General features: G+C 33.0%; 2 protein-coding genes and 6 long non-coding RNA genes across 10 annotated transcripts; 4 read left to right on the forward strand and 4 right to left on the reverse strand.

The window, feature by feature from the left end:
- The first annotated feature begins 247 nt into the window (after window positions 1–247).
- Window positions 248–2,042, forward strand: LOC124434574. The gene is made up of 5 exons (XM_046984460.1): window positions 248–339; window positions 649–705; window positions 776–983; window positions 1,577–1,731; window positions 1,799–2,042. Exons 1-5 carry the CDS (start codon window positions 265–267, stop codon window positions 1,880–1,882), a joined length of 579 nt encoding a protein of 192 aa, XP_046840416.1. The 5' UTR covers window positions 248–264; the 3' UTR covers window positions 1,883–2,042.
- On the reverse strand, window positions 369–1,583 carry LOC124434578. The gene is made up of 2 exons (XR_006944827.1): window positions 1,007–1,583; window positions 369–863 (listed from the first exon to the last, which is right to left on the reverse strand). It is a non-coding gene; the product is annotated as an uncharacterized LOC124434578 (long non-coding RNA).
- Window positions 2,043–2,732: 690 nt separating the features above from the next.
- LOC124434581 lies at window positions 2,733–4,629 on the forward strand. The gene is made up of 5 exons (XM_046984464.1): window positions 2,733–2,972; window positions 3,281–3,337; window positions 3,407–3,614; window positions 4,211–4,365; window positions 4,432–4,629. The coding sequence occupies exons 1-5, from the start codon at window positions 2,772–2,774 to the stop codon at window positions 4,516–4,518; spliced, it is 708 nt and encodes a 235-aa protein (XP_046840420.1). The 5' UTR covers window positions 2,733–2,771; the 3' UTR covers window positions 4,519–4,629.
- Window positions 4,630–5,351: 722 nt separating this feature from the next.
- LOC124434586 lies at window positions 5,352–5,974 on the reverse strand. The gene is made up of 3 exons (XR_006944836.1): window positions 5,955–5,974; window positions 5,678–5,713; window positions 5,352–5,611 (listed from the first exon to the last, which is right to left on the reverse strand). It is a non-coding gene; the product is annotated as an uncharacterized LOC124434586 (long non-coding RNA).
- A 442-nt stretch (window positions 5,975–6,416) lies between these two features.
- Window positions 6,417–16,851, reverse strand: LOC124434584. Of its 2 annotated transcripts, none has more exons than XR_006944834.1 (3): window positions 16,829–16,851; window positions 16,199–16,438; window positions 6,417–6,446 (listed from the first exon to the last, which is right to left on the reverse strand). It is a non-coding gene; the product is annotated as an uncharacterized LOC124434584 (long non-coding RNA). The 2 variants fall into 2 exon arrangements; XR_006944833.1 differs by having other exon boundaries at window positions 6,443–6,482; window positions 16,223–16,438.
- LOC124434583 lies at window positions 7,354–8,935 on the forward strand. The gene is made up of 4 exons (XR_006944832.1): window positions 7,354–7,600; window positions 7,689–8,182; window positions 8,713–8,782; window positions 8,894–8,935. It is a non-coding gene; the product is annotated as an uncharacterized LOC124434583 (long non-coding RNA).
- LOC124434582 lies at window positions 8,938–15,310 on the forward strand. Of its 2 annotated transcripts, XR_006944831.1 has the most exons (8): window positions 8,938–9,041; window positions 9,114–9,202; window positions 9,386–9,495; window positions 10,095–11,019; window positions 13,965–14,021; window positions 14,091–14,299; window positions 14,894–15,048; window positions 15,114–15,310. It is a non-coding gene; the product is annotated as an uncharacterized LOC124434582 (long non-coding RNA). The 2 variants fall into 2 exon arrangements; XR_006944830.1 differs by lacking the exons at window positions 13,965–14,021; window positions 14,091–14,299; window positions 14,894–15,048; window positions 15,114–15,310 and adding exons at window positions 11,329–11,385; window positions 11,453–11,660; window positions 12,257–12,405.
- Window positions 9,473–11,432, reverse strand: LOC124434585. The gene is made up of 2 exons (XR_006944835.1): window positions 11,127–11,432; window positions 9,473–10,710 (listed from the first exon to the last, which is right to left on the reverse strand). It is a non-coding gene; the product is annotated as an uncharacterized LOC124434585 (long non-coding RNA).
- Window positions 16,852–17,628: the final 777 nt, after the last annotated feature.

Genomic DNA, 17,628 nt, shown 5'->3' on the forward strand with positions numbered 1-17,628 from the left:
TCACCATGTGTTTGAACCTTGATCTTCCAATCCTATTATGGGAAGGACAATATCTTTCAAAAGAAATCAGTTGGGTAGGGCTGAATACATGAATATAATTTTGATTCTCAACTATTGTTCTAGTTTCACGAGTAAACAGCATGGCTTTTCGTTCACAATTATATCATCCTAAACTCAGGCATTTACTCTTCCAAGCGCTTTATTTGTTTGTGGCTTCATTATTTTTATTTGTGGATTGGTGAGAACCTTTCATGTTGGAGAAAAATGCCAAGAAATGCCCACGAAAGAAACACTGTTCAAGCAGGAAATGAATATGTTGAATGGTGGAATGCCTTTCCTGTAAGGTCATTTATGAAATTTGTAAAACATTACTGTCTTAGCAGAAGCGATTTAACGATCTGCGGCGTTTATTTTTTTATGTAACAGTTATAAGAACATTCTTGAACCTTTGCTGTAATAACTTCGCTTTGTTAACAAAATCATCTTCGTATCTTTTACACAAATAAATCACGTCCACATTGTTGAGGAGTTTACGCTTAAATGCACATTCAAGTATAAATAGTAAATAATGCATTCATATTCTGCTCTTAAAGTAGTTTTTTGATAATAAATTCATTTTAATAATGATCTGTTGTTGTTTTATTATAGCTGATGCTTAGTGCTCTGTTGGGAATCGTTGCTGTATTATATGAGAAACCGTTATTTGTAAGTTATGGCTATTTGTTGACACGTATGATCGTCGTCATTTTAAACACTCGTTGTTCTTTTTTTATAGTTCAAAATCGCTGTTGTTTCAATTGCTGTATGTTTTGTTCTGTCAATATTCTCGTTGATGCTGGGCTCTGCTGAACTTTCTTGGTTATCTGAAAGTGTACAACACATGAAGTTCTTGAAAATGGAAGGATTTGACTGCAAGGATTCTACCTCGACGTATGATAATAGATATGATACAGGATGTAAATGTACAAAAGACAATAAAAAAGGTTAGTAAATATGTTTTATTTACCGTCTTCAAGATCTGTGTGGGGAAGTTTTTACTAGGTCACAAAAATGACCTGGAGGCAAAGTCTATTTTTGATGAAATTGGTCAACTGGAAGCTAAGGCTATTATCTTCTGATACCGGCCGAATACTGCTCTTGGTACTGGTAGATTATGACGTGTAGAATTTCACGGGTAGATTAAATTACCGGTAACGATGATTTTAATCCTACGTTTCTTTACAACAATTTTAGAACAAACGCAATCCATTGATTTTACACAAAATCGCAAGCTTGTCGTTTTAAGTTTTATTCAATTGCTTCATCCAATCTACATGGAAAACGATACGCCTCCAACGTTTTGTGTATGTGTCTGTTTTTTCAACCAACCTACGATGTAATCTCAATCTCGATTAATTTTAACTATAAGAGGCCCACAGACCACTTGCTCAACCAATCAGAATAAAGAAAACTCTTAAATGTAAAATGAATTACGAAAATCCAACTTTCTCATCCAATGTTGATACAATACATCTACAAACATTTTCCAGCAATATTTAGTACAATAAAGAGCATTAAATATTTATTTATTTTATAGGTTCGACCTCTATATATCTTAGTTGGACTTCTTGTAAAGTAATGATGGCTCAGTATTATGTCTACTTCATAATTGTGTTCTTTACATCGTGTTGCTGTGGTCTCTGTTTCTTCACGCTTGTCTATTTTGCTCTTAAGCTTAAGCCGATTTCACAGGTAAGTTGGTGTTAAGTTTTATACACTGTTTAAGTTATTGTTTAATATAATATTTGTTTCCCTATAGATCGAAAATGCAAATGCAGGGAGCGTGGATGAGACTCCATTGAACGACAACTTTGATAATTATACGTTTGTAACATGTTTGTAACATTTGATAACTTTGATAATCTTCATGGTAGTCACGTCACATCGTAAATTCTTCTATTAGATTGAACGATAACTCAGTGCTTTCATATTTAACTTTACAATGTCAAGAAAAATGTGTAACATGCAATGTCAAAAATATGAAGATTTTAATTCATTTCTAACCCCAGGACCCTTTCATCTTCAAAAACAACAACACCATGTTCTTGCATGGAGATTGGCTTCCAGTTCCTCATCAGGAACATAAGCTCTTATTGTTTGCGCATTGTTGCATTTTAACGAAACACACTTCGGACACTTGGTTCATCCGTTGATGATTGCACAACTTGTGCTGTTAGTGATTAAAAACAATACTAAACCCTTCCACCCATCATACAAAGGACAACACCATATCTCTCTAAGTGTCAATTTCTCACAGCCAAAAGTATAAGCTTATATAATATTGGTTGACCATTATTCAGTCTTAATAAAGCATATTATGTAGTTTCGGTTCATCTGTTGATGATTGTACAGCACAGGATTATTGCGATTAAAGACAGATGACAGTGGATGTATGCGAGTTACAGTAAATCACAGCTTGTAGATATAGCACTGAGTTTACAGTAGATGACACTATAGGTTACAGTGAAATACAGTAGATGTCTTTGCTCTTGCTTGCTGTAGTTTTTTGACCATTAATCACCCTACTAGATAACTTAAGGACTGATATTTTGTCATCAGGATCTGATGTTTACCAAATTCTTTATATTTTCATCACCATGTGTTTGAACCTTGATCTTCCAATCCTATTATGGGAAGGACAATATCTTTCAAAAGAAATCAGTTGGGTAGGGCTGAATACATGAATATAATTTTAATTCTCAACTATTGTTCTAGTTTCACGAGTAAACAGCATGGCTTTTCGTTCACAATTATATCATCCTAAACTCAGGCATTTACTTCTTCCAAGCGCTTTATTTGTTTGTGGCTTCATTATTTTTATTTGTGGATTGGTGAGAACCTTTCATGTTGGAGAAAAAATGCCAAGAAATGCCCACGAAAGAAACACTGTTCAAGCAGGAAATGAATATGTTGAATGGTGGAATGCCTTTCCTGTAAGGTCATTTATGAAATTTGTAAAACATTACTGTCTTAGCAGAAGCGATTTAACGATCTGCGGCGTTTATTTTTTATCTCACAGTTATAAGAACATTCTTGAACCTTTGCTGTAATAACTTCGCTTTGTTAACAAAATCGTCTTCGTATCTTTTTCACAAATAAGTCACGTCCACATTGTTGAGGAGTTTACGCTTAAATACACATTTAAGTATAAATAGTAAATAATGCATTCATATTCTGCTCTTAAAGTAGTTTTTTGATAATAAATTCATTTTAATAATGATCTGTTGTTGTTTTATTATAGCTGATGCTTAGTGCTGCGTTAGGAATCGTTGCTGTATTGTATGAAAAACCGTTAGTTGTAAGTTATGGCTATCTGTTGACACGTATGATCGTCGTCAATTTAAACATTCGTTGTTCTTTTTTATAGTTCAAAATCGCTCTTGTTTCAATTGCTGTATGTTTTGTGCTGTCAATATTCTCGTTGATGCTGGACTCTGCTGAATTTTCTTGGTTATCTCGAAACGTACAACGCATGAAGTTCTTGAAAATGGAAGGATTTGACTGCAAGGATTCTACCTCGACGTATGATAATAGTTATGATACAGGATGTAAATGTACAAAAGACGATAAAAAAGGTTAGTAAATATGTTTTATTTACCGTCTTCAAGATCTGTGTGGGGAAGTTTTTACTAGGTCTCAAAAATGACCTGGAGGCAAAGTCTATTTTTGATGAAATTGGTCAACTGGAAGCTAAGGCTATTATCTTCTGATACCGGCCGAATACTGCTCTTGGTACGGGTAGATTATGACGTGTAGAATTTCACTGGTAGATTAAATTGCCGGTGACGATGATTTTAATCCTCCGTTTCCTTACAACAATTTTAGAACAAACGCAATCCATCGATTTTACACAAAATTGCAAACTTGTCGTTCTAAGTTTTATTCAATTGCTTCATCCAATCTACATGGAAAACGATACGCCTCCAACGTTTTGTGTATGTGTCTGTTTTTTTTTCAACCAACCTACGATGCGATCTCAATCTCGATTAAGTTTAACTATAAGAAGCCCACAGATTACTTGCTCAACCAATCAGAATAAAGAAAACTCTTAAATGTGAAATGAATTACGAAAATCCAACTGTCTCATCCAATGTTGATACAATACATCTACAAACATTTCCCTGTGATATTTAGTACAATAAAGAGCATTAAATATTTATTTATTTTATAGGTTCGACCTCTAAATATCTTAGTTGGACTTCTTGTAAAGTAATGATGGCTCAGTATTATGTCTACTTCATGATTGTGTTCTTTACATCGTGTTCCTGTGGTCTCTGTTTGTTCACGCTTGTCTCTTTTGTTCTCAAGCTTAAGTCGATTTCACAGGTAGTTGACGTTATGTTTTATAAACTGTTAAAGTTATTGTTTAATATAATATTTGTTTCCCCATAGATCAAAAATACAAATGCAGGGAGCGTGGATGAGACTCCATTGAACGACAACTTTGATAATCTTCATGGTAGTCACGTCACATCGTAATTTCTTCAATTAGATTAAACGATAACTCAGTTCTTTCATATTTAACTTTACAATGTCAAGAAAAATGTGTAACATGCACTGTCAAAAATATGAAGATTTTGATTCATGTCATATTTTCCAAGTATAATTTTATATCTAATCCCAGAACAATCCTGAACCTTCCATCTTCAAAAAGAACAACACTATCGGGCATGCTCTTGGAGATTCGCTTCCAGTTCCTCATCAGAAACATAAGCTCTTCTTGTTTGAGCATTGTTTAGTTTTAATCAGTGGTTTTAATGGAGCACACTTCGTAGTGTCTGTTTATCTTTTGATGTATGCACAACATGTGCTGTTTGTGATTAAAGACGATGACAGAGTATGAATAAAAGTTACAGTACGTTACAATAAGTTACAGTAAGTTTTAGTCAGTTACAGTAAGTTACAGTAAGTTAGAGTAAGTTAGAGTAAGTTACAGTCAGTTACAGTAAGTTACATTAGTTACCAGTAGTTACCAGTAGTTAACAGTAGTTACAAGTAGTTACCATAGTTAACAGTATTTACCAGTAGTTACCAGGAGTTACCAGTAGGTTACAATAGTTGGCAGTATAACTTAATGACCATTTACCACCCCAGTACAAAAATGAATTCTTTCTTTGCTATTGCAATTTAGGCAAATGTAGTTATCGAAGCCTTTTTACTGAATATTCAATTCTGTAAATAGCTGATATTGCGCGTGCCCGTTTTCATCAATTGTATTTGAGGGTTAAACATTGAAGTATGAAGACCAATGAAGGATTTTTTGTGGGTTTTTTACCTTTCATTTCATCTAAAGTCACAATTTGTCGTGACTGGGTGTTCATTAGATTGGACAAAACATAAGCTATATGACAGAATGCAGGACTTTTCCTTATGTTTAGCGTTATGTCAACCTTTATATCTAACTTTATGTCTATCTTTATATGTTTACTTTTTTGTCTTCCTTTATGTTTACCTTGATGTCTACGTTTTTGTCTACCTTTATGTCAACCTTTATGTCTACCTTTAGGTCTACCTTTATGCCTACGTTTATGTCTACCTTTATGTATACCTTTATGTCTACCTTTATGTATACCTTTACGTCTACCTTTATGTCAACCTTTATTTTCCCTTTATTTCACCTTTATGTCTTTATTTCTACCTTTATGTGTACCTTTATGTTCACCTTTATGTCTACCTTTATGTCTATCTTATTTCTACCTTTGTCTCACCTTTATTCCTTTATCCTTTATGTCATCTTTATGTCTACCTTTATGTGTACCTTTATGTCTTTTATGTCTTTTATGTAACCTTTATTTCACCTTTATGCCTTTTATGTTCCTTTTGTCTACCTTTATGTCACCTTTATGTCACCTTTATCTTTATTTCTACCTTTTATGCCTACCTTTATGTCTACCTTGTGTTCACCTTTATGTCACCTTTATGTCAACCTTTATGTTCTATTGTTTATGTTCACCTTTTAATCTACCTTTATGTTCACCTTTATGTTTATTTATACCTTTATGTCTAGCTTTATGTCTGTCTTATATTCCACCTTATGTTTATCTTTATGCCTACTTTTCTTTATGTTCACCTTTATGTTCACCTTTATGTCTATCTTTATTTATCTTTATGTCTACCTTTATGTCACCTTTGTCTCCTTTATGTCTACCTTTATGTCTTTATGTGTACCTTTATGTCACCTTTATGTGTAATCTTTATGTCACCTTTATGTCTACCTTTATGTCAACCTTTATGTCTATGTTTATGTCTCACCTTTATTTCACCTTTATGTCTACCTTTATGTTTACCTTTATGTCACCTTTATGTCTAGCTTTATGTCTGTCTTTATATCTACCTTTATGTCTACCTTTATGTTTATCTTTATGCCTACTTTTACTTCCTACCTTTATGTCTACCTTTATGTCTACCTTTATGTCTATCTTTATATCTACCTTTATGTCTACCTTTATGTCTACGTTTATGTCTACATTTATGTCTACCTTCGTGTTTATCTTTATGTTCATCTTTATGCCTACCTTCATGTGTATCTTAATGTCTACCTGTTGAGTTACAACTTCACGCAATAAATTATTCCGCCAGTGGAATTTTGCAATCCTAGGAAGTATAAAGACATGAAAGAAATTCAAGACATGTCACATTTCAACAAATTTAAAAATAGCACTGACGACAGTAGTGGCATAGGAAAAGAACTGTTTGATCTTTTGATAACATTTCTACGCGAAATAACGTCAATATTCTGTTTGTGGAACAAAAAATGATTTCAATTGAAAAATCATTTAGATTAAAGTTTACTGAATGCATCTTCCTTTACTCGATGTACATTTTCAAAATATCACAATGCAATGTAACAAACAAGATTTTAATTCACGTCATATTTTCCACGTATTATTTTATATCTAACTCCTGGACAATCCTGAACCCTTCCACCCTCAAAAAGTACAACACCATGTTCTTGTAGACTCGCTTTTTCACCAGGAATATAAGCGATAATAGTTTGACCATTGTTCAGTCTTAATAAAGCACATTTTCTGTTTGCGGAGTTTGGTTTTTTAGGTTTTCTGATAAAAACCTTTACACAAACACCTTTCCTCTGAGGACCTTTTAGAATTTCATTTGATTTTTTCGCCGTTGACTTCAGTTTTTTTGCTTTTGTTCGACGTTTGCCGCGTTGGATCTGATTTAAAGTTGGAAATCTTCGAACAATCCAGTGACCATGTGTTTCCAGGGGTAATGATGGTTTGATAGTGGTTATAGGTGTTATGGAGTGAAATTTGGCGATTTTATGGCCGTCGTAGAGCTTATCTGTGTAAAGAAAGGATGGGATTCAGATGGGAAAAGTTGACGAAGTTGGGAGAGAAGTCTGCTACAGCTTCATTGACAATTTTATAAATAAACACACATTTTGTTGATTTCATACCGTAGTGAACAGCAAGTCTATTTTCAGGTTTTGAAAGTTGAAAATATCCAACATATCGCTGGAGTCACATGAAAGAGTTAAAGAGAACATATTTTAAAAGTGAATATTTCGTCCAAGTCACACACCACCAAGACAGATTTAGATGTAAAGGTTTATTTTACTTACATTTAAAAAAAAGCGTTTGGAGAAAAACACTGACGAAAAACACTTGTTTGTTTTGTCACTTTTACAGTGTAAATATGATGGGACGCAAAAGAATATTCTTCGTGTTTTGCAAGAAAAATTGACAAGCTTCCAAAGAGCAGCCATATTGGAAACAAAACACTTGTTTTTATCGTTCAATATTATTGAAAGAAATTATTTACTGTACATGTTGTTTAAACAATATCATCAGTTTTCTTCCACTTAATGTCTACAAGAAAAAATATATAAGGGTAGAACTTTTATTCAGCATTTAAGAAACTATTTAATTTTTTTAATACGCACCACAACATGATGGTGTATTTCTGAGCGATGTAAACACGGCAGTTATGTTAGAAGCTACAGTACTGAACTATATATGTATGAGTAAAACTGAAGTATTTGTTTAGTAAATGCACGACTCAAAATGGCGGAGGTTTCTGGAAATTTTAGAAATGTAGATTATACAGATATCAGAATTAGGGAGCATGAATTGTACTATTCCATTTTCTCATGCTCAAGCTTTGCTGGAAGCTTTCATCCAACGTACGTGCTCTTGCTGTTGTTGCTTGATATTTGCAAAATTGAGCTTTGAGTATAAGATGTAGAGACTTTTTAGGTTTTCTTCTAGTGACAATGGATAGATGGAATAATGATTGAGTTCATAAAACAGTTACCACTTTATATATGTTTTAGAGTTAGGTCAGAATGAGATGATTTTGACACGAATGAAGAGCTTGTGAATAATATGAAATATGTGGGCACTGAGAACTTTTAGCTGCAGGCTGCAGAAGACAGCCGTTGACAGAATCAGTTCATTTGCTGAGAAATTTATTAAATTTTAATTGTTAAGATAGTAATTTATTATAATGCGGTGCTGTAGTTTTTTATTTAGAGAAATTTGACTTAAAGTTTCCGACTGTTTCTGCAACAAAAGACATTTTTATTTGAGCCCAATGTTATTCGTCCATACTGTGTGTCTGTTGATAAATACAGCACATGCACTGTCTGTTGAAGGATGAGAAAGTTTACTGTGTACAAGTGATAATTTGCCTTTCTTTCTTCCTTTGTCATAGACTTATCATGGAGGAAAATCCAAGTGATCAGAATTCAAGATGGGTATCTGAAACGCACGTACCACCACAAGTTTGTTTTTTTCTACTATTTCACATTATTTCTCATTAAAATTGCGTTGATATCATAGTCATTTGTTGCTTAAGCTATAAAGTCATATTGCTTTTATTTTACTTTACATAGTTCATTACTTTGAAACTTGAGAAACCATCTGCCGTAACAAAATCATATTTGGAAAGTACTCACAGAGTCATGTCTGTAATATAAAGAAATTTAAAGTTTATGGAAGTTTATATGATGATGATGAAAATATGATTGAATTATTAGAGAGGTAGTTATTGCAAAAGTTATTGTATCTTCATAAATTAAACATTATCATGATTAAATCTTTGTTTTATTTCAGTGGTCTACACAATGACAATGTAAAAGAGACATTTGATTTAAAACATAAAGTTGGAGGAAAAATCTTTCCTGTAAATTTCATCAAAATTGGTACATTACACCATTGTACATTGTTACTTTTATAATTTATGTAGCATTTTTGACATTGCATGGAATAACACTCAGTCTTCGAAGTGGAAATGCAGAAAAAACTACTTTAGGGACTTTAATATTTAATTATTCACTAATAATCAACTATGTAATCAATGAAATTTGATATTTTTGTGCTTTCAGAACCATTGGTAAGCTGGGGAACAACTTTTAGCTTTAGCATTTGGTTTGTTGAGTTGATTGGGGTTGATGATGATGATTGTGTCAAGGTTTACACAGATTGGTTTAATAGTGTAAGTTAACATTTGAATAAAGTTTTTGGTACAACATCATTAAACTATGACATCATTAAACTATGACATCATTAAACTACGACATCATTAAACTATGACATCATTAAACTATGACATCATTAAACTATGATTTCATGAAACTATGATATCATTAAACTATTACATCATTAAACTATGATTTCATGAAACTATGATATCATTAAACTATGACATCATTAAACTATGATTTCATTAAACTATGATTTCATGAAACTATGATTTCATGAAACTATGATATCATTAAACTATGACATCATTAAACTATGATTTCATGAAACTATGATATCATTAAACTATGACATCATTAAACTATGACATCATTAAACTATGATTTCATGAAACTATGATATCATTTCCTTGTAATGATAATTATACGTTTGTAACATGTTTGTAACATTTGATAACTTTGATAATCTTCATGGTAGTCACGTCATATCCTAAATTCTTCAATTAGATTGAACGATAACTCTGTGCTTTCATTTTTAACTTTACAATGTCAAGAAAAATGTGTAACATGCAATGTCAAAAATATGAAGATTTTAACTCATTTCTAACCCCAGGACCCTTTCATCTTCATAAAGAACAACACCATGTTCTCGCATGGAGATTGGCTTCCAGTTCCTCATCAGGAACATAAGCTCTTATTGTTTGAGCATTGTTGCATTTTAACGAAACACACTTCGGACACTTGGTTCATCCGTTGATGATTGCACATCTTGTGTTGTTAGTGATTAAAAACAATACTAAACCCTTCCACCCATCATACAAAGGACAACACCATATCTTCTGAAGAGTTGATTTCTCACCGCCAAAAGTATAAGCTTATATAATACAGTTTGACTATTATTCAGTCGTAATAAAGCATATTATGTAGTGTCGGTTCATCTGTTGATGATTGTACAACACAGGATTATCGCGATTAAAGACAGATCACAGTGGATGTATGCGAGTTACAGTAAGTTACAGCTTGTAGATATAGCACTGAGTTTACAGTGGATGACACTATAGGTTACAGTGAAATACAGTAGATGATTCTTGCTCTTGCTTGCTGTAGTTTTTTGACCATTAATCACCCTACTAGATAACTTAAGGACTGATATTTTGTCATCAGGATCTGATGTTTACCAAATTCTTTATATTTTCATCGCCATGTGTTTGAGCCTTGATCTTCCAATCCTATTATAGAAAAGACAATATCTTTCAAAAGAAATCAGTTGGGCAGGGCTGAATACATGAATATAATTTTAATTCTCAACTATTGTTCTAGTTTCACGAGTAAACAGCATGGCTTTTCGTTCACAATTATATCATCCTAAACTCAGGCATTTACTTCTTCCAAGCGCTTTATTTGTTTGTGGCTTCATTATTTTTATTTGTGGATTGGTGAGAACCTTTCATGTTGGAGAAAAAATGCCAAGAAATGCCCACGAAAGAAACACTGTTCAAGCAGGAAATGAATATGTTGAATGGTGGAATGCCTTTCCTGTAAGGTCATTTATGAAATTTGTAAAACATTACTGTCTTAGCAGAAGCGATTTAACGATCTGCGGCGTTTATTTTTTTATGTAACAGTTATAAGAACATTCTTGAACCTTTGCTGTAATAACTTCGCTTTGTTAACAAAATCATCTTCGTATCTTTTACACAAATAAATCACGTCCACATTGTTGAGGAGTTTACGCTTAAATGCACATTCAAGTATAAATAGTAAATAATGCATTCATATTCTGCTCTTAAAGTAGTTTTTTGATAATAAATTCATTTTAATAATGATCTGTTGTTGTTTTATTATAGCTGATGCTTAGTGCTCTGTTGGGAATCGTTGCTGTATTATATGAGAAACCGTTATTTGTAAGTTATGGCTATTTGTTGACACGTATGATCGTCGTCATTTTAAACACTCGTTGTTTTTTTATAGTTCAAAATCGCTGTTGTTTCAATTGCTGTATGTTTTGTTCTGTCAATATTCTCGTTGATGCTGGGCTCTGCTGAACTTTCTTGGTTATCTGAAAGTGTACAACACATGAAGTTCTTGAATATGGAAGGATTTGACTGCAAGGATTCTACCTCGACGTATGATAATAGATATGATACAGGATGTAAATGTACAAAAGACAATAAAAAAGGTTAGTAAATATGTTTTATTTACCGTCTTCAAGATCTGTGTGGGGAAGTTTTTACTAGGTCACAAAAATGACCTGGAGGCAAAGTCTATTTTTGATGAAATTGGTCAACTGGAAGCTAAGGCTATTATCTTCTGATACCGGCCGAATACTGCTCTTGGTACTGGTAGATTATGACGTGTAGAATTTCACGGGTAGATTAAATTACCGGTAACGATGATTTTAATCCTACGTTTCTTTACAACAATTTTAGAACAAACGCAATCCATTGATTTTACACAAAATCGCAAACTTGTCGTTTTAAGTTTTATTCAATTGCTTCATCCAATCTACATGGAAAACGATACGCCTCCAACGTTTTGTGTATGTGTCTGTTTTTTTTTCAACCAACCTACGATGTAATCTCAATCTCGATTAATTTTAACTATAAGAGGCCCACAGACCACTTGCTCAACCAATCAGAATAAAGAAAACTCTTAAATGTAAAATGAATTACGAAAATCCAACTTTCTCATCCAATGTTGATACAATACATCTACAAACATTTTCCAGCAATATTTAGTACAATAAAGAGCATTAAATATTTATTTATTTTATAGGTTGGACCTCTATATATCTTAGTTGGACTTCTTGTAAAGTAATGATGGCTCAGTATTATGTCTACTTCATAATTGTGTTCTTTACATCGTGTTGCTGTGGTCTCTGTTTCTTCACGCTTGTCTATTTTGCTCTTAAGCTTAAGCCGATTTCACAGGCAAGTTGGTGTTAAGTTTTATACACTGTTTAAGTTATTGTTTAATATAATATTTGTTTCCCTATAGATCGAAAATGCAAATGCAGGGAGCGTGGATGAGACTCCATTGAACGACAACTTTGATAATTATACGTTTGTAACATGTTTGTAACATTTGATAACTTTGATAATCTTCATGGTAGTCACGTCACATCGTAAATTCTTCAATTAGATTGAACGATAACTCAGTGCTTTCATATTTAACTTTACAATGTCAAGAAAAATGTGTAACATGCAATGTCAAAAATATGAAGATTTTAATTCATTTCTAACCCCAGGACCCTTTCATCTCCAAAAAGAACAACACAATGCTCTTGCATGGAGATTGGCTTCCAGTTCGTCATCAGGAACATAAGCTCTTATTGTTTGAGCATTGTTGCATTTTAACGAAACACACTTCGGACACTTGGTTCATCCGTTGATGATTGCACAACTTGTGCTGTTAGTGATTAAAAACAATACTAAACCCTTCCACCCATCATACAAAGGACAACACCATATCTTCTCTAAGTGTCAATTTCTCACAGCCAAAAGTATAAGCTTATATAATATAGGTTGACCATTATTCAGTCTTAATAAAGCATATTATGTAGTTTCGGTTCATCTGTTGATGATTGTACAGCACAGGATTATTGCGATTAAAGACAGATGACAGTGGACGTATGCGAGTTACAGTAAGTCACAGCTTGTAGATATAGCAATGAGTTTACCGTAGATGACACTATATAGGTTACAGTTAAATACAGAAGACGTCTTTGCTCTTGCTTGCTGTAGTTTTTTGACCATTAATCACCCTACTAGATAACTTAAGGACTGATATTTTGTCATCAGGATCTGATGTTTACCAAATTCTTTATATTTTCATCACCATGTGTTTGAACCTTGATCTTCCAATCCTATTATGGGAAGGACAATATCTTTCAAAAGAAATCAGTTGGGTAGGGCTGAATACATGAATATAATTATAATTCTCAACTATTGTTCTAGTTTCACGAGTAAACAGCATGGCTTTTCGTTCACAATTATATCATCCTAAACTCAGGCATTTACTTCTTCCAAGCGCTTTATATGTTTGTGGCTTGATTATTTTTATTTGTGGATTGGTGAGAACCTTTCATGTTGGAGAAAAAATGCCAAGAAATGCCCACGAAAGAAACACTGTTCAAGCAGGAAATGAATATGTTGAATGGTGGAATGCCTTTCCTGTAAGGTCATTTATGAAATTTGTAAAACATTACTGTCTTAGCAGAAGCGATTTAACGATCTGCGGCGTTTATTTTTTTATGTAACAGTTATAAGAACATTCTTGAACCTTTGCTGTAATAACTTCGCTTTGTTGACAAAATCGTCTTCGTATCTTTTTCACAAATAAGTCACGTCCACATTGTTGAGGAGTTTACGCTTAAATACACATTTAAGTATAAATAGTAAATAATGCATTCATATTCTGCTCTTAAAGTAGTTTTTTGATAATAAATTCATTTTAATAATGATCTGTTGTTGTTTTATTATAGCTGATGCTTAGTGCTGCGTTAGGAATCGTTGCTGTATTGTATGAAAAACCGTTAGTTGTAAGTTATGGCTATCTGTTGACACGTATGATCGTCGTCAATTTAAACATTCGTTGTTCTTTTTTATAGTTCAAAATCGCTCTTGTTTCAATTGCTGTATGTTTTGTGCTGTCAATATTCTCGTTGATGCTGGACTCTGCTGAACTTTCTTGGTTATCTCGAAAAGTACAACGCATGAAGTTCTTGAAAATGGAAGGATTTGACTGCAAGGATTCTACCTCGACGTATGATAATAGTTATGATACAGGATGTAAATGTACAAAAGACGATAATAAAAGGTTAGTAAATATGTTTTATTTACCGTCTTCAAGATCTGTGTGGGGAAGTTTTACTAGGTCTCAAAATGACCTGGAGGCAAAGTCTATTTTTGATGAAATTGGTCAACTGGAAGCTAAGGCTATTATCTTCTGATACCGGCCGAATACTGCTCTTGGTACGGGTAGATTATGACGTGTAGAATTTCACGGGTAGATTAAATTGCCGGTGACGATGATTTTAATCCTCCGTTTCCTTACAACAATTTTAGAACAAACGCAATCCATCGATTTTACACAAAATTGCAAACTTGTCGTTCTAAGTTTTATTCAATTGCTTCATCCAATCTACATGGAAAACGATACGCCTCCAACGTTTTGTGTATGTGTCTGTTTTTTTTTCAACCATCCTACGATGCGATCTCAATCTCGATTAAGTTTAACTATAAGAAGCCCACAGATTACTTGCTCAACCAATCAGAATAAAGAAAACTCTTAAATGTGAAATGAATTACGAAAATCCAACTGTCTCATCCAATGTTGATACAATACATCTACAAACATTTCCCTGTGATATTTAGTACAATAAGTAACATTAAATATTTATTTATTTTATAGGTTTGACCTCTATATATCTTAGTTGGACTTCTTGTAAAGTAATGATGGCTCAGTATTATGTCTACTTCATGATTGTGTTCTTTACATCGTGTTCCTGTGGTCTCTGTTTGTTCACGCTTGTCTCTTTTGTTCTCAAGCTTAAGTCGATTTCACAGGTAGTTGACGTTATGTTTTATAAACTGTTAAAGTTATTGTTTAATATAATATTTGTTTCCCATAGATCAAAAATACAAATGCAGGAGCGTGGATGAGACTCCATTGAACGACAACTTTGATAATCTTCATGGTAGTCACGTCACATCGTAATTTCTTCAATTAGATTAAACGATAACTCAGTTCTTTCATATTTAACTTTACAATGTCAAGAAAAATGTGTAACATGCACTGTCAAAAATATGAAGATTTTGATTCATGTCATATTTTCCAAGTATAATTTTATATCTAATCCCAGAACAATCCTGAACCTTCCATCTTCAAAAAGAACAACACTATCGGGCATGCTCTTGGAGATTCGCTTCCAGTTCCTCATCAGAAACATAAGCTCTTCTTGTTTGAGCATTGTTTAGTTTTAATCAGTGGTTTTAATGGAGCACACTTCGTAGTGTCTGTTTATCTTTTGATGTATGCACAACATGTGCTGTTTGTGATTAAAGACGATGACAGAGTATGAATAAAAGTTACAGTACGTTACAATAAGTTACAGTAAGTTTTAGTCAGTTACAGTAAGTTACAGTAAGTTAGAGTAAGTTAGAGTAAGTTACAGTCAGTTACAGTAAGTTACAGTAGTTACCAGTAGTTAACAGTAGTTACAAGTAGTTACCATAGTTAACAGTATTTACCAGTAGTTACCAGGAGTTACCAGTAGGTTACAATAGTTGGCAGTATAACTTAATGACCATTTACCACCCCAGTACAAAAATGAATTCTTTCTTTGCTATTGCAATTTAGGCAAATGTAGTTATCGAAGCCTTTTTACTGAATATTCAATTCTGTAAATAGCTGATATTGCGCGTGCCCGTTTTCATCAATTGTATTTGAGGGTTAAACATTGAAGTATGAAGACCAATGAAGGATTTTTTGTGGGTTTTTTACCTTTCATTTCATCTAAAGTCACAATTTGTCGTGACTGGGTGTTCATTAGATTGGACAAAACATAAGCTATATGACAGAATGCAGGACTTTTCCTTATGTTTAGCGTTATGTCAACCTTTATATCTAACTTTATGTCTATCTTTATATGTTTACTTTTTTGTCTTCCTTTATGTTTACCTTGATGTCTACGTTTTTGTCTACCTTTATGTCAACCTTTATGTCTACCTTTAGGTCTACCTTTATGCCTACGTTTATGTCTACCTTTATGTATACCTTTATGTCTACCTTTATGTATACCTTTACGTCTACCTTTATGTCAACCTTTATGTCTACCTTTATGTCTACCTTTATTTCTACCTTTATTTCTACCTTTATGTGTACCTTTATTTCTACCTTTATGTGTACCTTTATGTCTACCTTTATGTCTACCTTTATGTCTATCTTTATTTCTACCTTTGTCTACCTTTATGTGTACCTTTATGTGTACCTTTATGTCACCTTTATGTTCACCTTTTATGTCTTTATGTCTACCTTTATGTCTACCTTTATGTACCTTTATTTCTACCTTTATGCCTACCTTTATGTTCACCTTTATCACCTTTATGTTCACTTTTGTGCACCTTTATGTGTCACCTTTATTTCTTTATGCCTACCTTTATGTTCACCTTTATGTTCACCTTTATGTCTACCTTTATGTCAACCTTTATGTTCATGTTATGTCACCTTTAATCCACCTTTATGTCTACCTTTTATGTTTCTTTTTGTGTCTACCTTTATGTCTAGCTTTATGTCTGTCTTTATACCTACCTTTATGTTTATCTTTATGCCTACTTTTACGCCTACCTTTATGTCTACCTTTATGTCTACCTTTATGTCTATCTTTATATCTACCTTTATGTCTACCTTTATGTCTACCTTTGTTCACCTTTATGTCTACCTTTATGTACCTTTATGTTCACCTTTATGTCACCTTTATGTCACCTTTATGTCTACCTTTATGTCTACCTTTATGTGTACCTTTATTTCTACCTTTATGCCTACCTTTATGTCAACCTTTATGTCTACGTTTATGTCTACCTTTATTTCTACCTTTATGTCTACCTTTATGTTTACCTTTGTGTCTACCTTTATGTCTAGCTTTATGTCTGTCTTTATATCTACCTTTATGTCTACCTTTATGTTTATCTTTATGCCTACTTTTATGCCTACCTTTATGTCTACCTTTATGTCTACCTTTATGTCTATCTTTATATCTACCTTTATGTCTACCTTTATGTCTACGTTTATGTCTACATTTATGTCTACCTTCGTGTTTATCTTTATGTTCATCTTTATGCCTACCTTCATGTGTATCTTAATGTCTACCTGTTGAGTTACAACTTCACGCAATAAATTATTCCGCCAGTGGAATTTTGCAATCCTAGGAAGTATAAAGACATGAAAGAAATTCAAGACATGTCACATTTCAACAAATTTAAAATAGCACTGACGACAGTAGTGGTATAGGAAAGAACTGTTTGATCTTTTGATAACATTTCTACACGAAATAACGTCAATATTCTGTTTGTGGAACAAAAATGATTTCAATTGAAAATCATTTAGATTAAAGTTTACTGAATGCATCTTCCTTTAGTCGATGTACA

This window comes from Xenia sp. Carnegie-2017, unplaced genomic scaffold (assembly GCF_021976095.1).
Source record: "Xenia sp. Carnegie-2017 unplaced genomic scaffold, XeniaSp_v1 HiC_scaffold_14, whole genome shotgun sequence".
In the NCBI taxonomy this organism is placed as follows: domain Eukaryota; kingdom Metazoa; phylum Cnidaria; class Anthozoa; order Malacalcyonacea; family Xeniidae; genus Xenia; species Xenia sp. Carnegie-2017.